The following is a 20,017-nucleotide window of genomic DNA, read 5'->3' as shown; positions in this document are numbered from 1 at the left end:
TTGAGAACCGTATACACTGTTAGTGAACATAAAATCATTTATACTCAGGCTCTTGGAATTTACACATTTACATTGCTCTTAAAACCAATACTGTGAAGTGGGCAGCATCATTACTTGGAGTCTCAAAAGCAAAAGTCAGGTCTCTTACTTTAGGCAAAACTATTTTTAGGCAAGTAAATTTGAAATGGACCATCATTGCATGTATTTATTTCATTTCAGAAAACAGTGATAAAGAATTCCAACTTTGTCCTCAAGAGTTAAATGTTTCATCTCTAATATTATTTTTAAAGCTAGAATAGAGCAATATTTACTGACAGACTAACAGGTTAATGTTTACCATCGGGAGAACAATGGTCTATTCTGAACATGGGACATGAGAAAAAGTCAGTTCCCTAGAATGTACCCATATGATGAAATAGTTCACCTCACTGTGATTTGCAAAACAAAGTGGCTTAGAAATTCAGAGGAATCCAGTCATGAAGGCTGAGTCAAGCTGTAGGAGTTGGGGGTAATCTTTACAAATGAACAATGGCTTTACTTGTAAAATCATGTTGATGGGTGGCTATTTAGTATCAGCTCAGAGTAAAGACATAACTTCATTTCATAAAGTGTCTTAAGTCATGGGAAAAAGTATTAACCACTTAATAGCCTGGAATGACTACAATGCATTCACATTGTTTCTCTTGCTGTAAATACAGATGTTTTAAGTAACAGTTCTCCTGTCTTTTCTTTCTGTTGTCAGCTGAGGATAAAGTATGTGCAACACATAAAAAAAACCAAAAGCAGATGAGAGTATGCATGTGGTGAAAGATTATATGGCTCTCTGTGCAGAGAGAGCAAACTTTCCTGGAAATTCCCTTACATAAAAACCAGATCGATCCCACTTACCTTTAGTGAAACACAATAGTATGATACAATCTAAATCTGTATTGATCTAAATATTTGGCAAGAAATAAGCTTACTTCTCAAAGACTGAGCATAACGCTAAATGCTCAAATTTACATATCTTCAGTTTTCAGAATATATTCTATAATAATCTGTTACGGGGAATATTTGTCTGCTGTTATCTCAGTTTCACTCTGTAATCGACTACCAGTCCAGTCTATAGGCTCATGCCTCCCCAAAAGGAAATAATACATGTTGACAGTGGTGTTTGTACCTTTGTCTGTGCATCAACAGCAGCGCCTTGGTTAACAAGAACCTCTGCTACATTGACTCTGTCCTCTTGAGCAGCCAGGTGGAGTGGCGTCAGTCCGCTCTGTAAATTAGAAGCAACAAGTAAGAATCTTCAGAGGAGGTATGTGAATACTAACATGCAGTGTCAGGTTATCAGTAAGACTCAAAACATCCTGCTGATTTTAAAGAAATTATAAAATTCCACTTTCACTGTGTAAAGTGCTTCCTAATCATATTTGTTGACTTGCAAGAAAATACAATTTGAAAGCCAGGAAGATAATGTTTCTTTTACACCAGGAACATTTCTTCATGCAGTGTTCAATGTGGGATAGCAAATTAGAGCACTTTAAGGAAAAGTCTCATAGTATTTTTTTACCTCCTAGTTAATTCACTTCCTTAGAATAACATTTTAAAAGAAATACTGAATTATTGTTCACACTTGTACAAGTTTTGTAGATTTACCCTTACATTTTAATCTCCTTTCAAACACAAACAGACAAGATAAAACTACATTTCTGTGAGATCAGGTCCATTTCTCTCTGCCCAGGGAGTATACAGACTTACTAGACGTCATGTACTGACACTCTCACTTTTTGGATAGCTCATTATTTGTCTTATCTGAGACTTGAGATCTAAAGTCCTTAAAACCTCAGAAAACTATGCAGCTTTCTATCACATATAAGACCTCAGGTAAAAGGGGTAGAGTGGAGAATCCACTGAAGGGATGTTATTAGCAATGGAAAATAATATCCTTTACTTGCAAATTACAGTTCTTTTTCTCTCTTCCTGTTCCTAGTGCCTTTAGCACTGGCGACAGAAGAGCGGGGAGCAGCAGCTGGCACATCAGGCAGAAACACTTGCTAAGTTTCCTACCTTTGAACCCAAACTCATGTTCGCGGTCAATTCGCTACCAAAGGCAGTAACTGCTGAGTACATCCTATTTTACTGCATTTGAACATATAGTCCTGATAACCATGAAGCTTAGGTGGGTTGCATTACACAAATACGTAACAGTAACCAACTGCAAGTTACGTAATGGAGCCTGGATACCATGGGCCAAACCTTCTAAACAGATATAGTAAGCGCTCAGCGCCCTTACTGGCGCTCTGAGTATTCATCTCCCAACCATTCTGTGGCTTCTGAAGAAACAAATGTGATTTTTATTCCCATTGCAACAGCCAAAAGTTAGTGTGTTTTAAATTTATATCTGGCTTTAAATATAGGTGTTGAGCTCAAAGGAAACATGCAACCCTAAGTGAGTCCAGGGCAACTATTTTCTAAAGGTGCTGTTATCAGTATAATGAGAAACTAGAGATTACAACTGCACAGTAACAGATTGCAGGATGTTGCAGGTAGTGTTAACCTCTGGTGGGACTGAATCAAACTGTCAAGCAGCTGCAATCGTGCTCTCTGTATCAGCCTTAGCAGCAAAACCACGATGACCAGTGTGATACAGAATGTCTACATGATAAACTGCCCTGTGGGGACATATTGTCCATCCTGCACTGCATAAGCCCACATACTTGGTTGAAACTGGGAAGGAAAAAAAAAAGAAATCAACATCTGCCAGAGAAGTTTCCTGAAGGAGGGCCCAAGCATAATCAAACCAACAAATTAGAAACAGGAATATACAGCAGCCCTGTGCAGCGTCACCCACAGCCTCAGAGGACACTGAGCCTTTCTACCTGCTCAGAATAAGAAATACTTTCCATGAAAAATTTCTGTCTTGCCTTTCTACTTTGGCTACATAAATCCATACTGAAATTGCACTTTACAACATCTCGGATGTCTAGTGGGGCATTTAAAGTATTAAGGCTGCGCATTTGCTAGAATCATTACTGTACAGCAGATTTAATAGCCTATAACTTCATACATATAGAAACCAAAATCTACCAACTTCCCTTTCCTGCCCCCAGGAGAAATTATAGCAAAAGTCACTGTGCTCTAAGGAACATCCCCTGAGGAGGAAGAATCACTTATATTAATGAACAAAATCTCAGACAACCTTGCTGTTATTATCCCATTAAAAAAAGCAGCCTCTCCTAACAAGTTAGTCGTTATCATTGTTTAATGGCCAGGCATATATCCAGAGACTCATAAATGACACACGCCAACCCCACTAACCGCTGAGGGGAGGAATACATTTTCTCTCTGGGCATGTTTTGGCAGACTAGCATAACATGGAATGGAGATGGATTAATAAGTTCCTCTGCAGCATGTGCTATCATCAAAACTTAGGTAGTACGAAATACAGTTCACTGAATGTGACACGGCATGTTGCTTGCCTTGCTAGAAGAACTGATGATGTGTATTCAAGCACCTGCAGAGGTTTTCAAAAACTGCAGAATCACAGCAGACAAAACTGACTTGCAGGCCCCTATCCTCACCACTACGTTTGTTTATTGCCTTAGCACCAAGCAGGGGGACCGCTTACCTTGTTGCTGAGATTTACATTGGCATTTCTAGTCAGAAGCAATGACACCATGTCCACGTGGCCGTCCTGAGAGGCGAGATGTACAGGGGCAATACCCTGTCTGGTTACAGCGTTGGCATCAGCACCATATTCCAGCAGTGTAGTTGCTATGTCCATCTGGTTTTTCTTGGCAGCTATGTGCAGCGGCGTGTAGCCGTTCTGTCAACAGAAAGCACTTCATTGCAAGCTACTCATTAAACAATGTGATAAATCACTTGCCTGTGCCTCCCCAACTCTATGAAAGCAAGTCATCAGCACTAAAAATTCTCTCAAACATAGTAAAACACAATATTTACTAATTTTACAAATTAATGTTATTAGACCTTTAAGCAACCCGTTTTTGAAAGTACTGCTACAAATAGGAAGATTCTGAAAGAAATTTTCAAATTTGGAAAAAAAATATATCTGTTCAGAAGAGTACAATATATAGCAATAGGAATTTGAGATTCATTTCACAGACATTTGCTACTTTTCCCTTAAATGTACATAAAATCTTTAACAAACAGAAGAAGAGGATGTGTGTTCATAACTCAGAACAGCTGTTATTGTTTGGGTTTTTTTCCCCACTTCCTAGTGTGAATGAAAGCATTATGTACATGAAATATGGCCTTTCTTGAAGCATTTAACCTAACCTTACTAACAGGCTCTTTTCATTCAGATCAAGGGAAAAATAAAGCATATAACTTTAGAGTCTTGCATTCTTTATTTTTTAATTCCTTCCAATATGTACTTAGTGAGCCCACTACTAAAAAGAAAAATGCAGTATCTATTGTATGATAAAATGTTATAATTATAAAAAAGACAGATTTGGCAGAAAATAGATTAATAAAGGATAACTGATCAGCATGCAAATACCAAAACATTGGCTGAGGTATGGCCAGCTTTTCGTACAGACGGTGACACCTGTTTAATCAATAACTTTCTGTCTTTCTGTCTTTCAGAAGTGTATTAGCCCTCATTTTAAAGTAAATGGGAAACGTGTACATGTATAAAGGTCGAGGAGGATGAGACCGTAGCTGCTTAATGCCATTTCATCTGGTATCATAAGTACCATATGCATCTCAGATTACATAAGCCAATAAAATCTATCTAAAGGCACAAAGAATTCACCTGGCTGGGCTGCGCCCTGCGGGGCAGCAGGGCTGGACTAGACGGGAGGGCAGGTCACAACAGATGCGGGGAGGAGCAAAGAGTAAATATACAGCGGCAAAGAAATTATTACAAGAGAGCTTTCATAGTAATATGGAAGCAAGAGAAATGCACCGTGCTAACTCCACTTGGAAAAAGTTCTGTGATCTTCAAAATTCAAATCAGATTCAGTTCAGACCCTAGATGCTAAAGATATTTCAAAGCAACACCTGGGAAACACAGTGCCACAATGAATAAGAGAAGTATATGACCACTGAATTTTCACTTTGAAGATAAAATGCCTCAGGAAAAACAAATACAATGCTCTCCCTTAGACTTCCTGCACAAGACCGACATGTAAAACAGCCATCACCACATAAGCACCTACTAAGTCCTAAACCCTACATGCTAAATCCTGCACATATCCTAAATTCTTTGTATTTTAAATCAAGCTCGTGTATTTTTTGAAATAGCAAAAGTAATTTTCAAGTCTTTTCCTCAGAAATTGGCATATGTTACTTTCAGTGGAATGCAAAGCAGAAGGTTGCCAATAGAAGGCCAAAAGAGAGCTGTAAAATAAAAGCCAAAACTCAGCTTAGTCTCAGTTTGCATCTTCTCTTCATGATAAGAGGGATTCTCTACCACTTCACATAGATGCAGAAGCAAAGAGACAAGTATAGAAGGAAGAGTTTGGGGTTATTCTGCCTGCCACTGAAAAGAGGGAAAAAGGGAAAAAGGTTAAAGATGAAAACACAAACTGAGGTTTTGGAGGCAGGAGGGAGAGGAAGAAAAGCATTGTAAGGTCGATGTCAAATTAAAATTAGGCATAAGACTGATTTTAGCCTCTGAAAAAGAAGAATGGTTCATCATAATAACTGTTTTTATTACTGCGCTGTGCTCTGACATGGCCACTTCCCATGCCCTTTCAATCGATGACTCTTCAAGGCAAATGCTGCCAGGCCAAGCTATTGAGCCAGTCCTAAGATCAGTGTTAAAGACAGGACCGTCACAGGAAAAGCAAATGCTAATGAAACTAACTGTGGAGCCAGTGATCAAATATGACACAACACGTTCATTTATTAGACAACATTTACAGAATAAATGGGAAATCATCTGCTGTTATCAACATCTTCTTTCAGATGACTGCACAGTGAGTGCCTAAAGCAACAAACATGCTGTCATTAATTTTACTTAGTCCTGATGCTCTACTCGGCATTGCTGTGGCTCACTTGCTGCAGAATACTAACAAATACTTGTTTTTAGGAAGACTTAGAGCGGGCACTTGAAGGCCTGAAGGGGCAGCTGCAAAACCATTCTCTTACAGAAGGGGAAGCTAAGGAGACCAGACACATGAGTTTGTTTAATAATATACCATAGTCTATAATGCTTCCACCTCGGTTTGGGCTTCCCAAGCCCTAGGCAGTGGGTGCTGCAATCCCAGCCTCTACAGGACACACAGCTCCCACTGGCAGTTTCTTTCAGTGAAAACTGGGTCAGTGTCTTCTCGTCTTCTTCAGAAGGCCCTTTCTTCCCCACAGTGGCATTTAAGAGTGCTGTGTTGCAGTAGTAAAAGATCAAAGATCACTCCAGTTCACCTCCCGGGGCACCGCTCTGGCAGATTGCCACTATCGACATTATTGATTTTAGACTGTGCCGTTGCTGCTGGCTGTCCATGTTTATTTAACTTTCTTCTCTTTCACACTCCAAGCTCTGGAACCTATCATATATGACTGACTTCAACCTCTTCTTTAGCCATGCAGAAGGCCCTAGTGTTATGGCTGTATTCGGTCACGTGTGAGAGGAAGGCAACCAAGGAGAGCTGTCTATCTACAATACCGGCTTTTCAACTAGCTCTCCCTTTTCCACAGTGCTTTTTTCTAGTGATTTTTAGGAACATACCTGGGTTGTTTCAGCTGGGGTATTTACATTGCACTTATGCCGCTTGAACCTACCTATGCTTCCACCCTGTTTTACTTATTGCTGCTTTCCAACTATCGATTATTGATCCATACTTAAAACTGAGATCTATTAAAAAATACAGATACTTCTAAGCTTCTCTAAATTCTTTCTTCTACTCAGAACTAGAATATATTTAACTATTTATTTTTTTACATCCCCTAAAATCTTACACTGTATCTTGTCTTGCCCACAGTAAATTACAATCAAAGCAGGGTTGTGACTTTTTTTTTTAATTTTCTCACCAGTCCACTTACACTGTGGTAGAAATATTGTAAAGCACATTAACAATTACATGCATGGTACTGAGAAATATATCACACCTCAGAAGTCATTCTGTGGCACAATACAGGGGAACTACCCCCACTTAACAAGGCATTAACTCCAAGCCTGCCCTGTATAGATGTTAAGATGCAATGATATAAAATTGGCTGGCTTGGAGAAGGTACTGAGGAGACTGGACAAGTGAAAGCAAGGCTCAGTATTTGCCAAGACTGACCTTTAATTAAACTAGAAATTGTAAATGTTTCTAATCTATATTTGCCTTTTTTACTACTAGTTTATTTACCTGCAGAATTATTCTAACAGCCTTATGTGGTTGTGAGAAATTAATAAACAAGGTAAATGAGCATAAACAGTCTAGAAAGAACAGAGGTAGACAGGGAATAAAGTGACACCAAAAGCCTAGGTATTGTTCCCCCAGAGTGACCAGTACTTGTACCTTGGCAGATGCATGAGGTGAAGCTCCCTGGTCCAACAGTAGGAGTGCCACTTTTTGATTATCGTAGTGTGCAGCTACATGCAGTGGTGTTAAACCGCTCTAAAAACACATGCAGAACAAATAAGTGCTGTTACAGACCCTCTCCAGGGAAAACTTTAGAGTTTGGGCAATCAGAGTAGATAAGGTGAAAAAACAGATTTGTTATTCATTCATGTGTCCAGAGTCTTTGGTAACTTCGGAATCAACAAATAAAACAGAGATCTGAAAATCTTTACTGAGGTGTGAAAGCCTTTTTCACTTTTCCCAGGGAAGATGAACAGAGAAGAAATATCTGTGCTGCCTCCAGGACAGAGCAGGTAAGGAATTCTGACCCTGAGGTCACAGCCTCAGCAATGTTTTTCTTTTACTGCAGTGGATAAGTAAACTGTCCCTTGGATCTGTAAAAATCCAAGCTGGGCTGGTTTAAAAAGCTTGAGGTCCTACTGGGCTTTGCCCCCTGTCATGAGAGCAGGGGGAGCAGAGCCAGCTGCCTGAATCCTCTGATAAGGACTGTAAGCAGTCTGCGCAGGAAGGTAGGGGTATGGTTTGTCTCTGTTCTCCTGGATGGGTACAGAGAGGACACAATTTTGTTGACAGCTAATGGCAATAATTCACTTTTGTCAGGAGTTTGCTGATTCTTGGCAGCCCCAACAGGGACTAGATTATTACATGAAACTCATTCCAGTTAAATCCAGGCTGTGGATACGAGCGTGACGGTAAGTAGGTAGAAGGATATTATTAAAATATTACGTGCATTTAGATATTTGCTGTGTGACAGTGGCCGCTTCTGTTCCTACCTTTCCAGAAGCATCAGGAGATGCATTCTTCTGAAGCAGGAGGTTGGCTACCTCAATTTTCCCATATTTTGCAGCCACATGTAGCGGAGTAAATCCTTTCTGTAAGAGAAAGCAGTTATACAGCAGGCTTGTGCACTCCTGTTCAGGGCAAAGTTTTCTCTGAACTACAAGGATACCGCTGTTTCCATCCATTCCCTCACATAGTCCTGATTACAGACTGCAAGTCTGCAGCTTGCTAGCTGCCTTGGCAGGTCTGGAGGCATTCGCTTGCAAGGCAAAGCCCTATCTGCATTGTAACAACTGTAAAAAGGGAAGAGTCAGTTCCTTTCTTCACACCCACAAAGACCCAAGGACAAGGCTGGGTAATGGCTTATCTACTCCCGACAGGAATTTCTGCCCTGCATTCCTTTCATTCTGAGAAAATGCATGTCTGGTCACTGGGATACATTACACATCTGACTCTGAGGTAAAAGCATGAAGCTTGTGCCCTTTTAACAAAATGTAACTCATTCTTACATTATTTATGGGTGTGTATGACTCTTGCAGCATTTAGTTCACAAGTAGCATTTACTACTCATATATCTTACTATTGAAACTAGCATTTTTGCAGCTCCCCTACCTTGGTAATGATAGATAAAGATGCACCATGATCCAAAAGGACAGAAGCTACGTCTTCATGTCCTTCTCGAGCAGAAAGATGCAGGGGCGTATAGCCAGACGTCGTAGCTGCATTTGGAGATGCTCCTTGCTGTAGCAGCTGCTGTACTATATCTGCTTTTCCCAGTCGAGCAGAAATGTGCAGTGGTGTTTGGTCATCCTAAACACAAAGGAAACAACAGAGTCCTATGTAAGAAAACTAACGTTCATATTTTGACAGAAAATATTTACTCAGATTCTTTTGCTTTTCAAATTTGCAGACAAGCACTAATTCTACTGAGGTCTTACCTAGTGAATAATGCATGCTGGCTTTCTCTTTGTCATATAATAGAGATATATTGTGCTTTGTTGATGTTGTCACAAAGTGCTCCAGACAGGTACATAATCCATAACAATAAATAAAATAATCAATTATCTTAATCTGGATTTGCCTCACTTTACTTTGCCACTAAGGTGCATTCAGTTTCCCATTGAACTTGAAATGTTTCTTAAATTGCAGTGAATGCACAGCTCTGTTCCTCACATCTTGGTTTCTTATGATTCTCATCAACATTTAACATTAACAGTCAGTTGATGGGGATAACTTGGGGTCCTTAGCATACTATTGACTTGTAACTTGCATTAAGTATTGTATTCTGTGCCTTTTTTTTTTTTTCTGCTGAATGATTTGTTTGGTATTTTTCAGATAACTTTACAGTGGATGTAACTGAAAATAAAGCACAGTGCTGAAATGCACTGTTCTGAATGAGCAGTGAGAAAATGGCAAAGTAATTCTAGCAGTGCTCAGTACAGACGTTGCTCTGTCATGAGTCTCATCGTTTATTTTCCGTAGTTAATATATTGTGGTTGGCTGTGTTCTGAGTATCCAATAGCTAATTTCTTCCTTTTTCATTATTTGGTTTTGTATTTTTGCCCTCCCCATTCTCAGTTGTACAATCTTACAGTCAAGCATGCTATTGCAACAGTATGGCCAACTAAGCCTATGACCTTATTTTTTCCTGTTCCTCACATCAAACATCATCAAACATCTTTCCCTCTCCAGTTTCCCCTGTTGAATCTCCTACCTTTTGAGCACTGCTACCTCACATCCTGCAGCAGAGTATTTCGGAGTGTCCTCTGCCAGGGAGATTTCTGCCCATGCCCATCCTACAACACTGATTTTACACCTTTGGGATTTAGGATGAGAGAGCATCAGGATGCAAACGCTGCTTCTCTACATGGAAATTCTCCTCTGACTGGTAGAGAGCCTTTATGGTTCTTAAGCATTTCCAGTTTATGCCTGTTTCCCACAAATTTCTAACAGCTGATGTATAATCTATTACTTGTATTTAGTTCTTATTTGATCACAGGCAACGGAAGTTTGCACAAATTAATTCATTGTGTGAAATTATTTAGAAAATATTTGCATGACTGTGCTTCTGAGCACGAGCTGTTCACTTGCAAGGCTGTCTTGGGAGATTTACACACCACATGATTCACTTCTACTGTCAGACTGCTTGCAGATATGGAAAGTATCTGCTATAAATATTTAGTCAGAGTTCCTTATAAGTAGCTATTCTTACTAGTATCTTTATTTGTGAGCCAATTCACAGATGATAATTCTATAGTGAAAACCAGATTTCTTTGAAATGGTATTAATTTAATCACTGTTTGGGGAAAAAAAAGTTTTCCTGGTTTTACCTACTAAGACTGACTACTTATTGCACCCATTTCTGTCCTTCCCATGTCTGTTTCCTGGAACTCTTTTACTTCCATAATTTTTTATGTTTCTTCAGTGGCTCTTGAGCATTTATTTTTTCTTCCTTCTCATCTTCCTCAATTGCAATTGTTTCTATAGGGTCTCTTCCTACTTTCCAGCCCTACGCCACATCCCCTTACTGTTCCTCCATACTTCAGGAGAAGTTCTTTAAAAGTATAACTATTTTGAATGGATACCGTCTGATGATTTATAGACATAACAGGAGACACAAGTGGCACAGGGTTTATAGGTCTGCAGAAATAAAAGCAGATTTGAGGCATTCCTTTCCCTCCTTGCTTCCCACCCCAAAACAAAACTCTTCAAAGACAGAACAGTTTCTATTAAAAGTATGGTATAGGCATGGTATGAATTTGACATATCCTGCCTCCTCAGATCACTCATAACTACAGTAAGAGAGCACCTAACAAAATATCAGTTGTCATTATGCCAAGGCACTTGGCTTCATCTCCCTTTCTCTTCCCAAGAAACACACACAAGATGAATGTGATCACTTGCTTTAACTATAGACAATCCAGCATTATTATACCTGGACCATCACCTTACCTTAGCTTTGGCCTCCACCTGAGCTCCATTTTGTACCAGGTATCGAACGACCTCTGTCTGGCCAGCTCTGGCAGCCATGTGCAGTGCCGTTTCTCCTCTCTAGAACACAGCAGCAAAACCAAAATATCATTAAAAACACACTGCGGGAAAAAAAAAAAAACTCCAACATGTTTCAGAAATACAAAAATACTGGTGACCCAGTTCAGAATAATCTCCGCTAGAATATTCTGTAGTAGTTGTCTGTGAGCAAAATGGGAGATTAAGTCAATATTTGACCTCTTAGCCTTATGCTGCAAAACAATTTATTTCAGGGTCAGCTTTCCAACGCAACAATGCCTTTGTCATTACTCTTGCTGAAAAGAGACAGTGCAATTCTTATATTTACTAGCGTTTTACTAATGGTGTTAAAAAATACTTTCATTTAAATAGAGCCTAATTCAGTAAAACAAAAAGTTGTTGTTTTTTGATTATTTTTTTATATTTAGATACACTTATTTTTGGCTTTCCTCCTGCCATGCCCTGTATCCCCACTATCATTTGTTATCTGATAAGCATCAAGATGGGTGAATAAGAGAAAAAAAAGTCATTACTGAGTACATTAATCTGAGGCTTCCTGGACTTAATGAAATACAAATCCCAGGAAACCGGAAAAAATTCAGGAGGGGAAACGGCTTTCTACATTTTTGGACATCAATATGTCTTCAGGTACAAACACCTACTAATTTACAAGTGGTGTTGCTTTTTCATATAATCTAATAGAATTAACAGATTAAGGCTTTAATAAAAAGTTGTCTTCCAACTGCACATGCGTATGGAAGGTAAAAGGGAGATTTTGAGGCCAAAGTGCTAAAAAGAATCTACAAGCTTCTACTTTCCTTGAATTTCCCGAATTTCAGATATCCATCTAACAATGACTTCAGTTTTTACACATGCCCTGGGAGCCTCGGGGCACACAGTGCACATCCAGCAGAAAAGCGCCTTGCACTGCTGCACAGACACAGGCAATATGTCCCGACAATCTGCTGCAATCTGTTGATAACAGCACAACTTCCCCTAAATGGTAAGCCCCTGGGGTCCTCAAAACAGTGTTCAACAGTCAAGTACACATCTCAAAAACTGCATGAGAAGCTACAGTATATGTTCTCACTCTTTGCTTCAGAAAATAAAGAGAATACAGGTCAGCCTCTTTTGAGGTTTCCTCCACCTGCCAAGCATCTCCCAAATGGGAGCCAGCAGGCTGTGCTTTCCCTGGCTCCAGCTGGAGCCACGACTGCTGCAGACGTGGGTGGTGAACACCAGAACTGGGCGCTTCATGACCGCGATGCTCCCAGATGTTATAATGCATTCACAGTTCTGCCATGCTGAGGAGAAACCTGTTACTCACCACATTGGTAGTGTTGGGTGATGCTCCATGATGCATTAGCTGCGATACAATATTTACATGTCCCATGAAGGCAGCAACATGGATTGGAGTTAGGCCCGACTGAAAATCAAACCAAATCCAAACTTAAATACCTGCTTCCACACTCCTTTACACGAATGCCATAGGGAAAAAGTAAGTTTTTCTGAAGTAAGTAAACCTAAACGCCTGCTCTTCTGAGAGGATCTCATCTTCTCAAAAACACATGCACATGCTTAAACTAAAGGGCACACAGAACTGGAAACACCTATGAGTATGATTGATAAGCAAATATAAAAACCTTCTAGGGATTTGGTATCTATTCATCAACTAAAATCAAGTATAGATAAAAGCAAGATTTCTTCCCTAAGTTTTTGCTAAACATCATTTTGAACTAGGATTTAAAAAAGAAAAAGTAGAAGTATTCCTGGTACAAAGATAAGACTTTCTGGAAAGTTTAGCTAATGCAAAAAAAGGTGCAGTGTCCATTGTCCCCACCAAATCCTGTTGCTTTTGGATGAACAAAAAGGCCTATTAAACTCCGTGGTGAGCTCCATCCCTCCTGGTTCTCTAGGAGAAAGGGAATTCAAAACTGTGGCATCCAGCCAGAGAGGCACAGACACAGATGACACAGGCTAAAGAGATTTCCCCCTTCCCTCAGGACCTTGTGGCACCATCACAAATCTGTACCACTGCCATTATACAAGACACAAAAGACCAGCTGGAGAGAAAGAGAGAGAGGGAGAAGGGGAGGGGAAAAAAGGGAGCAGTCATTTAGCAGGGCATGACCTCAAGGATTTTGCTTTAGAAATCCAATCAATAGTTAATATTTCTTCAAATGGCATTACCCTAAAGCCTCTTCACAGCTGTTTCAGCACAGCTGGAGCAACTGTCCACCAGAGGCTGCAGAGGGGAGTTTTGTTACCAAGAGAAGGAGAAAGATCGGTGGATCTCTGGAAGACCTCTGATTTAGGCAACTTCCCCATAGATATATACACATCCCTGGAGGGTAAAGGTGAGGATAACACCCTTTTGTTCCTTTCTCCTGCATAACAACAAAAATTAGCCGGAAAGCAGAATAACTGGCTGAATATGTAATTTCTTTTCCCTGTTTCACATAATTTAGGAAATGCTTTTCAAATAATAGACCACAGGAAACACAATGCATGTGTGGCATATTTAACCATAAACACTAACTCATACTGTGGAGATTCAAGCTTGCAGCTAAAAAAACCAGGTGCAGTATCTACACATGGAAGCATGTGTATCAGTGGAAGCATGGAATCTACCTGGAAAGCAGAATTTACCATAGAAAAGGCAATAAGCATTACCTTTAATAAACAGTTTACGTGCAACAATGGCTATTTGTGACATTTGGGTTCCTCTTGCTACATTTGCATTGTTTATTTAGATCTCACAACCAACACTTTTTTAGTCTTGGGTTTTCTTAGGAAGGAATACTGTGAAGTTTCCTGGCCCATTTGTTGCTACTAGAGAAGTAGCAGCTTAAGTATGGATGCTAAGTATCAGCTCCTAATTCTGCCTTGCAAGGTTGTTACGACACAGACAGGTAGTGAAAGAGGCAGCAGGACAGCAGACGCCTACAGTACAGTACAGTGATGGATCTCAATAAATGCAGTCAAACATGGTTTGAGATCATGGTGAGGCAACAGGATATAAAGGAACAGCTCTTGTTCTGGAAAGTTTTTGCTTGAACAAGCAATTTAGATGATATAGATCTGACTGTTAACCTGGTCTACTCACACAAGACAGTATAGTTAAGTATTGCTGTTGCTTCCATTCTTTTAATTATTTGTATTTAAAAGGAATAAAATTAAAAAGACTTTTTCTACTTCCACAGTGACTGACTAATAAGGAGGAGAGATATGGCATCTCTTCTGTTAAGGTTCTCTTTGCACCTCTGATTTGATAACATGACTTCAAACCAAACTCTGCAAGCTGAACCTACAAGCCCAATGGTTTTTAAAACCTAGTCTGGAGATCTGTGAGCTGTAGCAAGGGCAGGCTCAGTTCTCTCTCAAGAAAGCCAGAAGGGAGCTATATGATTCACTACTGAATAATTAGAACAAACCCCCATGTTTCAAATGAAACTCCGTTTTGGGGACATGAACTGATCCCAGCTGTATCTTATTTAATTAATTAAATTGTTTATCATTTTGTAACCTGGTTTCTTTGGCAGCGATCACACATTCATACATGTGACCTTTCCTCCTACCTTAGTAGAGTATACACACAAATACCAAATTTTCAGGAGGTACTTTATTAATGTCTAAATTGTGCCAATAACTGGGGGCAGACCATCTCATGCTGACTGAAGTAATAGCAAGTAATTGATTTCTGTCTATCTGATTTGTGATGACCCGAGATGGTGGGTGAATATCATTGCTGTGTGGAAAACCAAAAGAAGGTCTGCAAATTAAACCAGCTACCAAAATAGGACTTGAATGAAGCACAGTCTTCACCTTGATCTCCTTAACAGGGCAAGTTTCATTGTCTGTGCAGAAAATTATAGGTCAAAATCATTATAGGTCAAAATGATAGATCATTTTTAAAAAAAAATTTATGAAATGTTTTTAAATCTGTTATGTTTCACTTGTTATCCCCACTATATTCCCAAAGTATATAAACTGTTTGGGTGCTATAACCCATTAGGGCAACTAACTTCATTATTCAGTTCTATTATTTGGTAATATCTAGCTGAAAATAATTGTTGAGTTGAATGATAGTAGATGCTCTTTCAGAAATATAAAAAAAATACACAATACAGTTATGGTGAATTTTGTAGGAAAAACAAAGACAAATATAAAAAGCCCACTTCTTACCTCAGTCACAGCTTGAATGGATGCACCGTGCTTCAGAAGAAGTTCCATTACTTTTATTCTGTTCTTCTTGCAGGCAATGTGAAGAGGCGTGAAACCATTCTGTAAATGAGAAAGAATATACTTTTTGATAGCACATCTGTCATTAAAAAAGTAGAATGGGGTATGGAATTCACAGAAATCATTCCTCTATTTTAGCAAAACACCTCCCATATTTGTTTTTCCTTCACTAAATTCTTCATGTAAAAGAGAAAAACCTTCTAAAAACGTGTATTTCATATAGCCAGTTTTAATTATGCAGTATATTTCCCACTCCAATAAAGAAATTATTTTTAAAAAATTTCAGTTTGCATAAAATGATCGAAAGCTTAATTTTTGCTTAAGGATATTCAGTATTAACTGACTGGTTTTTGTGTGTGTGTGTTGGAGGGTTTTAGGGGGTTTGGGGTTTCTTGGTTTCAGAGCAGCTGATTTAAAAAAAAATACTTCACCTTTACAAGATCTGGAATTTGGATCCTCTTCTAAACTATTCTTAGCTCCATTATTTAATGCATTATCTGCCAATTTACTGTAATTACAATTATTTTGTCCCCTCCTTTATAAAAAAGTTGCATGCGCAGCAGAGTGAATGTTTAAAACTACCATCTTATTTGGCATGAGATAATACAACAGAAAACAAGTAAAACAGGAAAATAAGCAGTCCAGAGCATCCATGACTGCTACAATAACATCAGTGCACAGAATGCTGATGTCGCTCTGTATATTCATCAAAAAAGCCTCTGCAAAACAATTCTGAAAACAGCTGTCAGAGCTGGTCCCTCAAATCTGATCAAAATTAGCTTTTTTTACCTGCCATATAGTAAAGAATATCGTATGGTTTTGTCACGTGAGGGCAGTGCCATTGTCTGTCCCGGTTAAGCATGAGTGGCTCTCAGCTCTCCCCTTGTTAGTGGACAATGTCCCGGGGATGCTCAGATGCGTTTCAGGGAAGAGTGAGCTCGAGCTCCAGATACTGCACTCACGCTACTTCTACTTAATCATCCTGAGCGGGGATCAGGAGAGGATAAAAGGAAACACTAGAAGATTTAGAAGAAAAGGAAATTAGTGGCTAGGCTACTAGAGCAATGAGAGGCCACTGCCAGCAACCCTGACAAGCTAAACCTCACGATGATTTGATGATTTCAGGAGGCAAAAATAAAAATTACAGGCCTGCAGCCTCCCCACTTGCTGGTTATAGTGAACAAACTCTATATATCATAGTACATTGACAAAAGACACCTGATGACAGGTTGATCTGACACACAAAAACAGAGGGGCTGAGAGAAGGAAATCTGTGGAGCCTATGCTGTTTGCAAGAGAGTCAGTCCCACCTGGTTTGTGAGGATTTCAGGACCTCACATAATATTTCAGGAACTGAGTGAGTTATTAGCATCAGGCTGTGAAACCAACAGTCAGTCCAATTAATGTCAGAACATACATTTGTTTGGAACAGTTATTAAAGAGCAAATCAAAAAGACGTTTTAAAAACAATAGATTGCAAGTACAATTTTGAACAAAATGCATTAATGCATTCAGTTTCTATGCAGTTTAATTACACAAAGTTTTTGTTGCTGGAGTCGTTTTTAAAGTAGAAAAGCATATGATTCCATTGACATAATTATAAAATACCACTGATTTCTGTTATGTAACTCATTCCTACATTTTATTGTTTCAGAGATTTGAGAGCTAATAAAAATTCAATTTTAAGCATTGCTGATTATTTTCTCTTTACAAACACTGAGAAAATGAGAATGTCTCCATACTAAAAACTGCAGCAGTTACATCTACAGCTACTTCATGTATTCAGATCATAACAAGCTACCAGGAGGCAAAACTGCCCTAGTTACACTAGAAATTCATAAATAACTGTTGACTGTCTGTAAGCAAAGGTCTACTCTGATTACATTATACATTATTAACACTTTGAACCTTGAGCATCCTCTCTTGGGCTGCAGCAATACAGCAGATCCTCACTGTCAGCCATCAGCAGGCAGAAAATAACTCTCAAATAAGTCTCACTGCAACTTTGGAAGAAATGTTTAATTAATAGTAACCCACGGTGTACTCACCAGTGCTTTGGCATTAGGATTAGCTTTCTTGTCCAAGAGAACCTTGGCAACTTTGTAGTGGCCACAGTGGGCGGCAACATGCAGCGCAGTCAGATAGTCATTAGTGACGTCGTCTACAGGCACGTTGTGCTGAATCAGAAGCTGAACACAGTTTAGATGATCTCCTTGTGTTGCCATGTGCAACGGAGACAAACCATTCTGTGAACAAAAAGATGAAACACTGATGGGTTGTAAGCTACTCAGAGAAATAAAACTCCCGCACATTGTTCTTAAAAGCATTTGTTGTAGGAAAGATTTTACAAGCCCAGAGAGCACTCAAATTAAACTTAACATGTTCAATGTAACAATGAGGGTTCTCGCTCTGGAAAAATCCACATGGAATTTGCAGCTTGTTTGGTTAGAGTTTGTAGGCAGCTCTGTGTTAAAGAAATAGTCATACCATACCAGCAATGCTCAAAACATAGCTTATTTCAGCCAGCATAGCTCAGATAAGTTGCTTGAGTTACATGACTTACGTGAGGAACAGCACTTTGCGACTTCTGATATTTGCTGATTCTAAAAGCTGCATTAAACTCACCACACTAATGTAGCCTGCATATACCAGATATGTGAGAGCTCAGCAATCACTACAACCTTCCCTCATCATTAGTATTTTCCTGAATTTCTGTTGTACGAGACTTACACCACATTACACACCTGTGGAGACCATTCTTCCCAGCCAACATTGGTACAACAGCAAAACTTTCAAGTGCAACTGGGCTAAAAAAATCTGAATGAGACCACTGTGATATGTCATACCAGTAGCCGTGGTAAAGCTCTGTTTCATTGAGGAAACACCTGACATTCAAGTTTAGGAATGAAAACTCCATCAAAAATTGTTTCTTGCACTGCTTACAATAGTTAATCAACAAGTTGCCAACATGCGTTACATTTCCAGAACAAAAACACAAGAGAAATAATTCTCAGAACTTTAAAGGACTGGTGCTATTTCATGACAAAATGTTAAAAAAATGCCAGAATGAAAGGTCTTGTTAGCAGAGGTATATGAGCTCCTTTGGTAAATCTCGACAGACTTTTTGTTTGTTTGTTTAACTTAGTCCTTCTGTAATGACAAAACTAGATTCAATTGCAGGAGCTATTCTGGTAACACATAATAGTATATAATCTATAAATGACTGAAAGTACACAAGGTTTACCGTCATGGAGCAAGCGTAACTCTTGCTCACAGATGCAGTGCCCTCATGTGACCACTGTTAGCAAAGGCAAAGTAGCAGCGTAAAATCAGTTGAGATCTCAGGCTTTGTGAAACAGATTATTCCCTTCCTTTCTCTTCTCATGGCCATATCATAACACTAATGGCAAACATTCAAAATAAAGGTGGAAATATACAGTGAAGTAATTTTTAGAAGTGACATGGAAGAAGGATGGTGAAAGGAAACAGGCTAAAACTGTCAGAATTTAAAAGCAGTTTATGTTCAGTGCTGAGAAGCAGACATTCTTGGACACAGTTATATCTTTCAAGTGAGATTATCTCATGGGCATCTCACTTGTGATTTATATTGGCTTGGATAAGCTTCTCTCCCATTCCCAAAGGCTACTACAGCAATTATCTGCATGGAAGCTTCATATTAGTAATGCATTTTAAATGTTTTCACTGTCTTCTAGTGTATTAAACAGTAGAATAAAAAAAGACTAATTTCCCTCAGTCACCAAGCGCTCCTGATAACAGTTTGTAACTGATGATGCTTTTTAGGTGATAGTAGTGAAACTTCACACACTGTTCTGTTCCATTTTTATAAAAAGATCCTTCAGGTGAAAAGTGTCATTCTTAACAATAACAGCCAATAAACCATGCTTACTAGTGGAGGAAGAAATGAAAAAGATGGCATGGGACCCCCTCATAGGAGAGACTTGTATGAAAGAGGCTGACATTGATGGAAAAGAAGGGAAGAAACGGAGCAGCCACACATCAATTTGGGAACATCAGCAAGATGCTTGATAAAAATCTGTCAGGGCTGAGAAAAGAGCCGCAACTAGACAGACTTTACACAAAACAGTAAGAGACAAGCCTGGGTGCTAAAGAATTTAATGAAGACAAAACATCATAGGAATATTGTCTTTTGTTGTGACCTAATCCAGGCTTGCTCTTAATTCATTACAGTAGAAGATAATCTGCGATCTTAGACAAATCATTTAATATTTCAATGCCTCTGTCTTCCCACTTTTAATATATAAATATTACATATAAGAATGTTTTCCTCTCCCATATCCACATTGTAAGAGACAATCCATCAAGGACTGTAAGAAGTGATTGATACTCCAAGATGAAACCACTGTATAAACACTGTTACATTACTGTTTATCTGAAGATTACCCAGAAAACATTACAAGGTGAAGAAGTTCAAGATTAATCAAACGTTG

The 20,017-nt window shown here is 39.0% G+C and overlaps 1 protein-coding gene across 2 annotated transcripts in view; it reads right to left on the bottom strand.

Annotated features, from left to right (window-relative positions):
- The window catches only part of ANK3 (ankyrin 3), a gene marked incomplete at both ends in the record, with an annotated part of 196,456 nt that overhangs the window by 87,424 nt on the left and 89,015 nt on the right, over positions 1 to 20,017 (bottom strand). For both annotated transcript variants that reach the window (XM_080347592.1, XM_080347593.1), the window contains 9 exons: positions 1,160 to 1,258; positions 3,611 to 3,808; positions 7,455 to 7,553; positions 8,291 to 8,389; positions 8,910 to 9,107; positions 11,250 to 11,348; positions 12,634 to 12,732; positions 15,492 to 15,590; positions 17,597 to 17,794. In XM_080347592.1, coding sequence (XP_080203718.1) covers positions 1,160 to 1,258; positions 3,611 to 3,808; positions 7,455 to 7,553; positions 8,291 to 8,389; positions 8,910 to 9,107; positions 11,250 to 11,348; positions 12,634 to 12,732; positions 15,492 to 15,590; positions 17,597 to 17,794 — 1,188 coding nt within the window. The remainder of the gene's footprint in view (positions 1 to 1,159; positions 1,259 to 3,610; positions 3,809 to 7,454; positions 7,554 to 8,290; positions 8,390 to 8,909; positions 9,108 to 11,249; positions 11,349 to 12,633; positions 12,733 to 15,491; positions 15,591 to 17,596; positions 17,795 to 20,017) is intronic.

The sequence above is a fragment of the Nesoenas mayeri genome (genome assembly GCF_963082525.1).
Source record: "Nesoenas mayeri genome assembly, chromosome: 7".
NCBI lineage: Eukaryota > Metazoa > Chordata > Aves > Columbiformes > Columbidae > Nesoenas > Nesoenas mayeri.
This window is presented reverse-complemented; position numbering and strand designations above follow the sequence as displayed.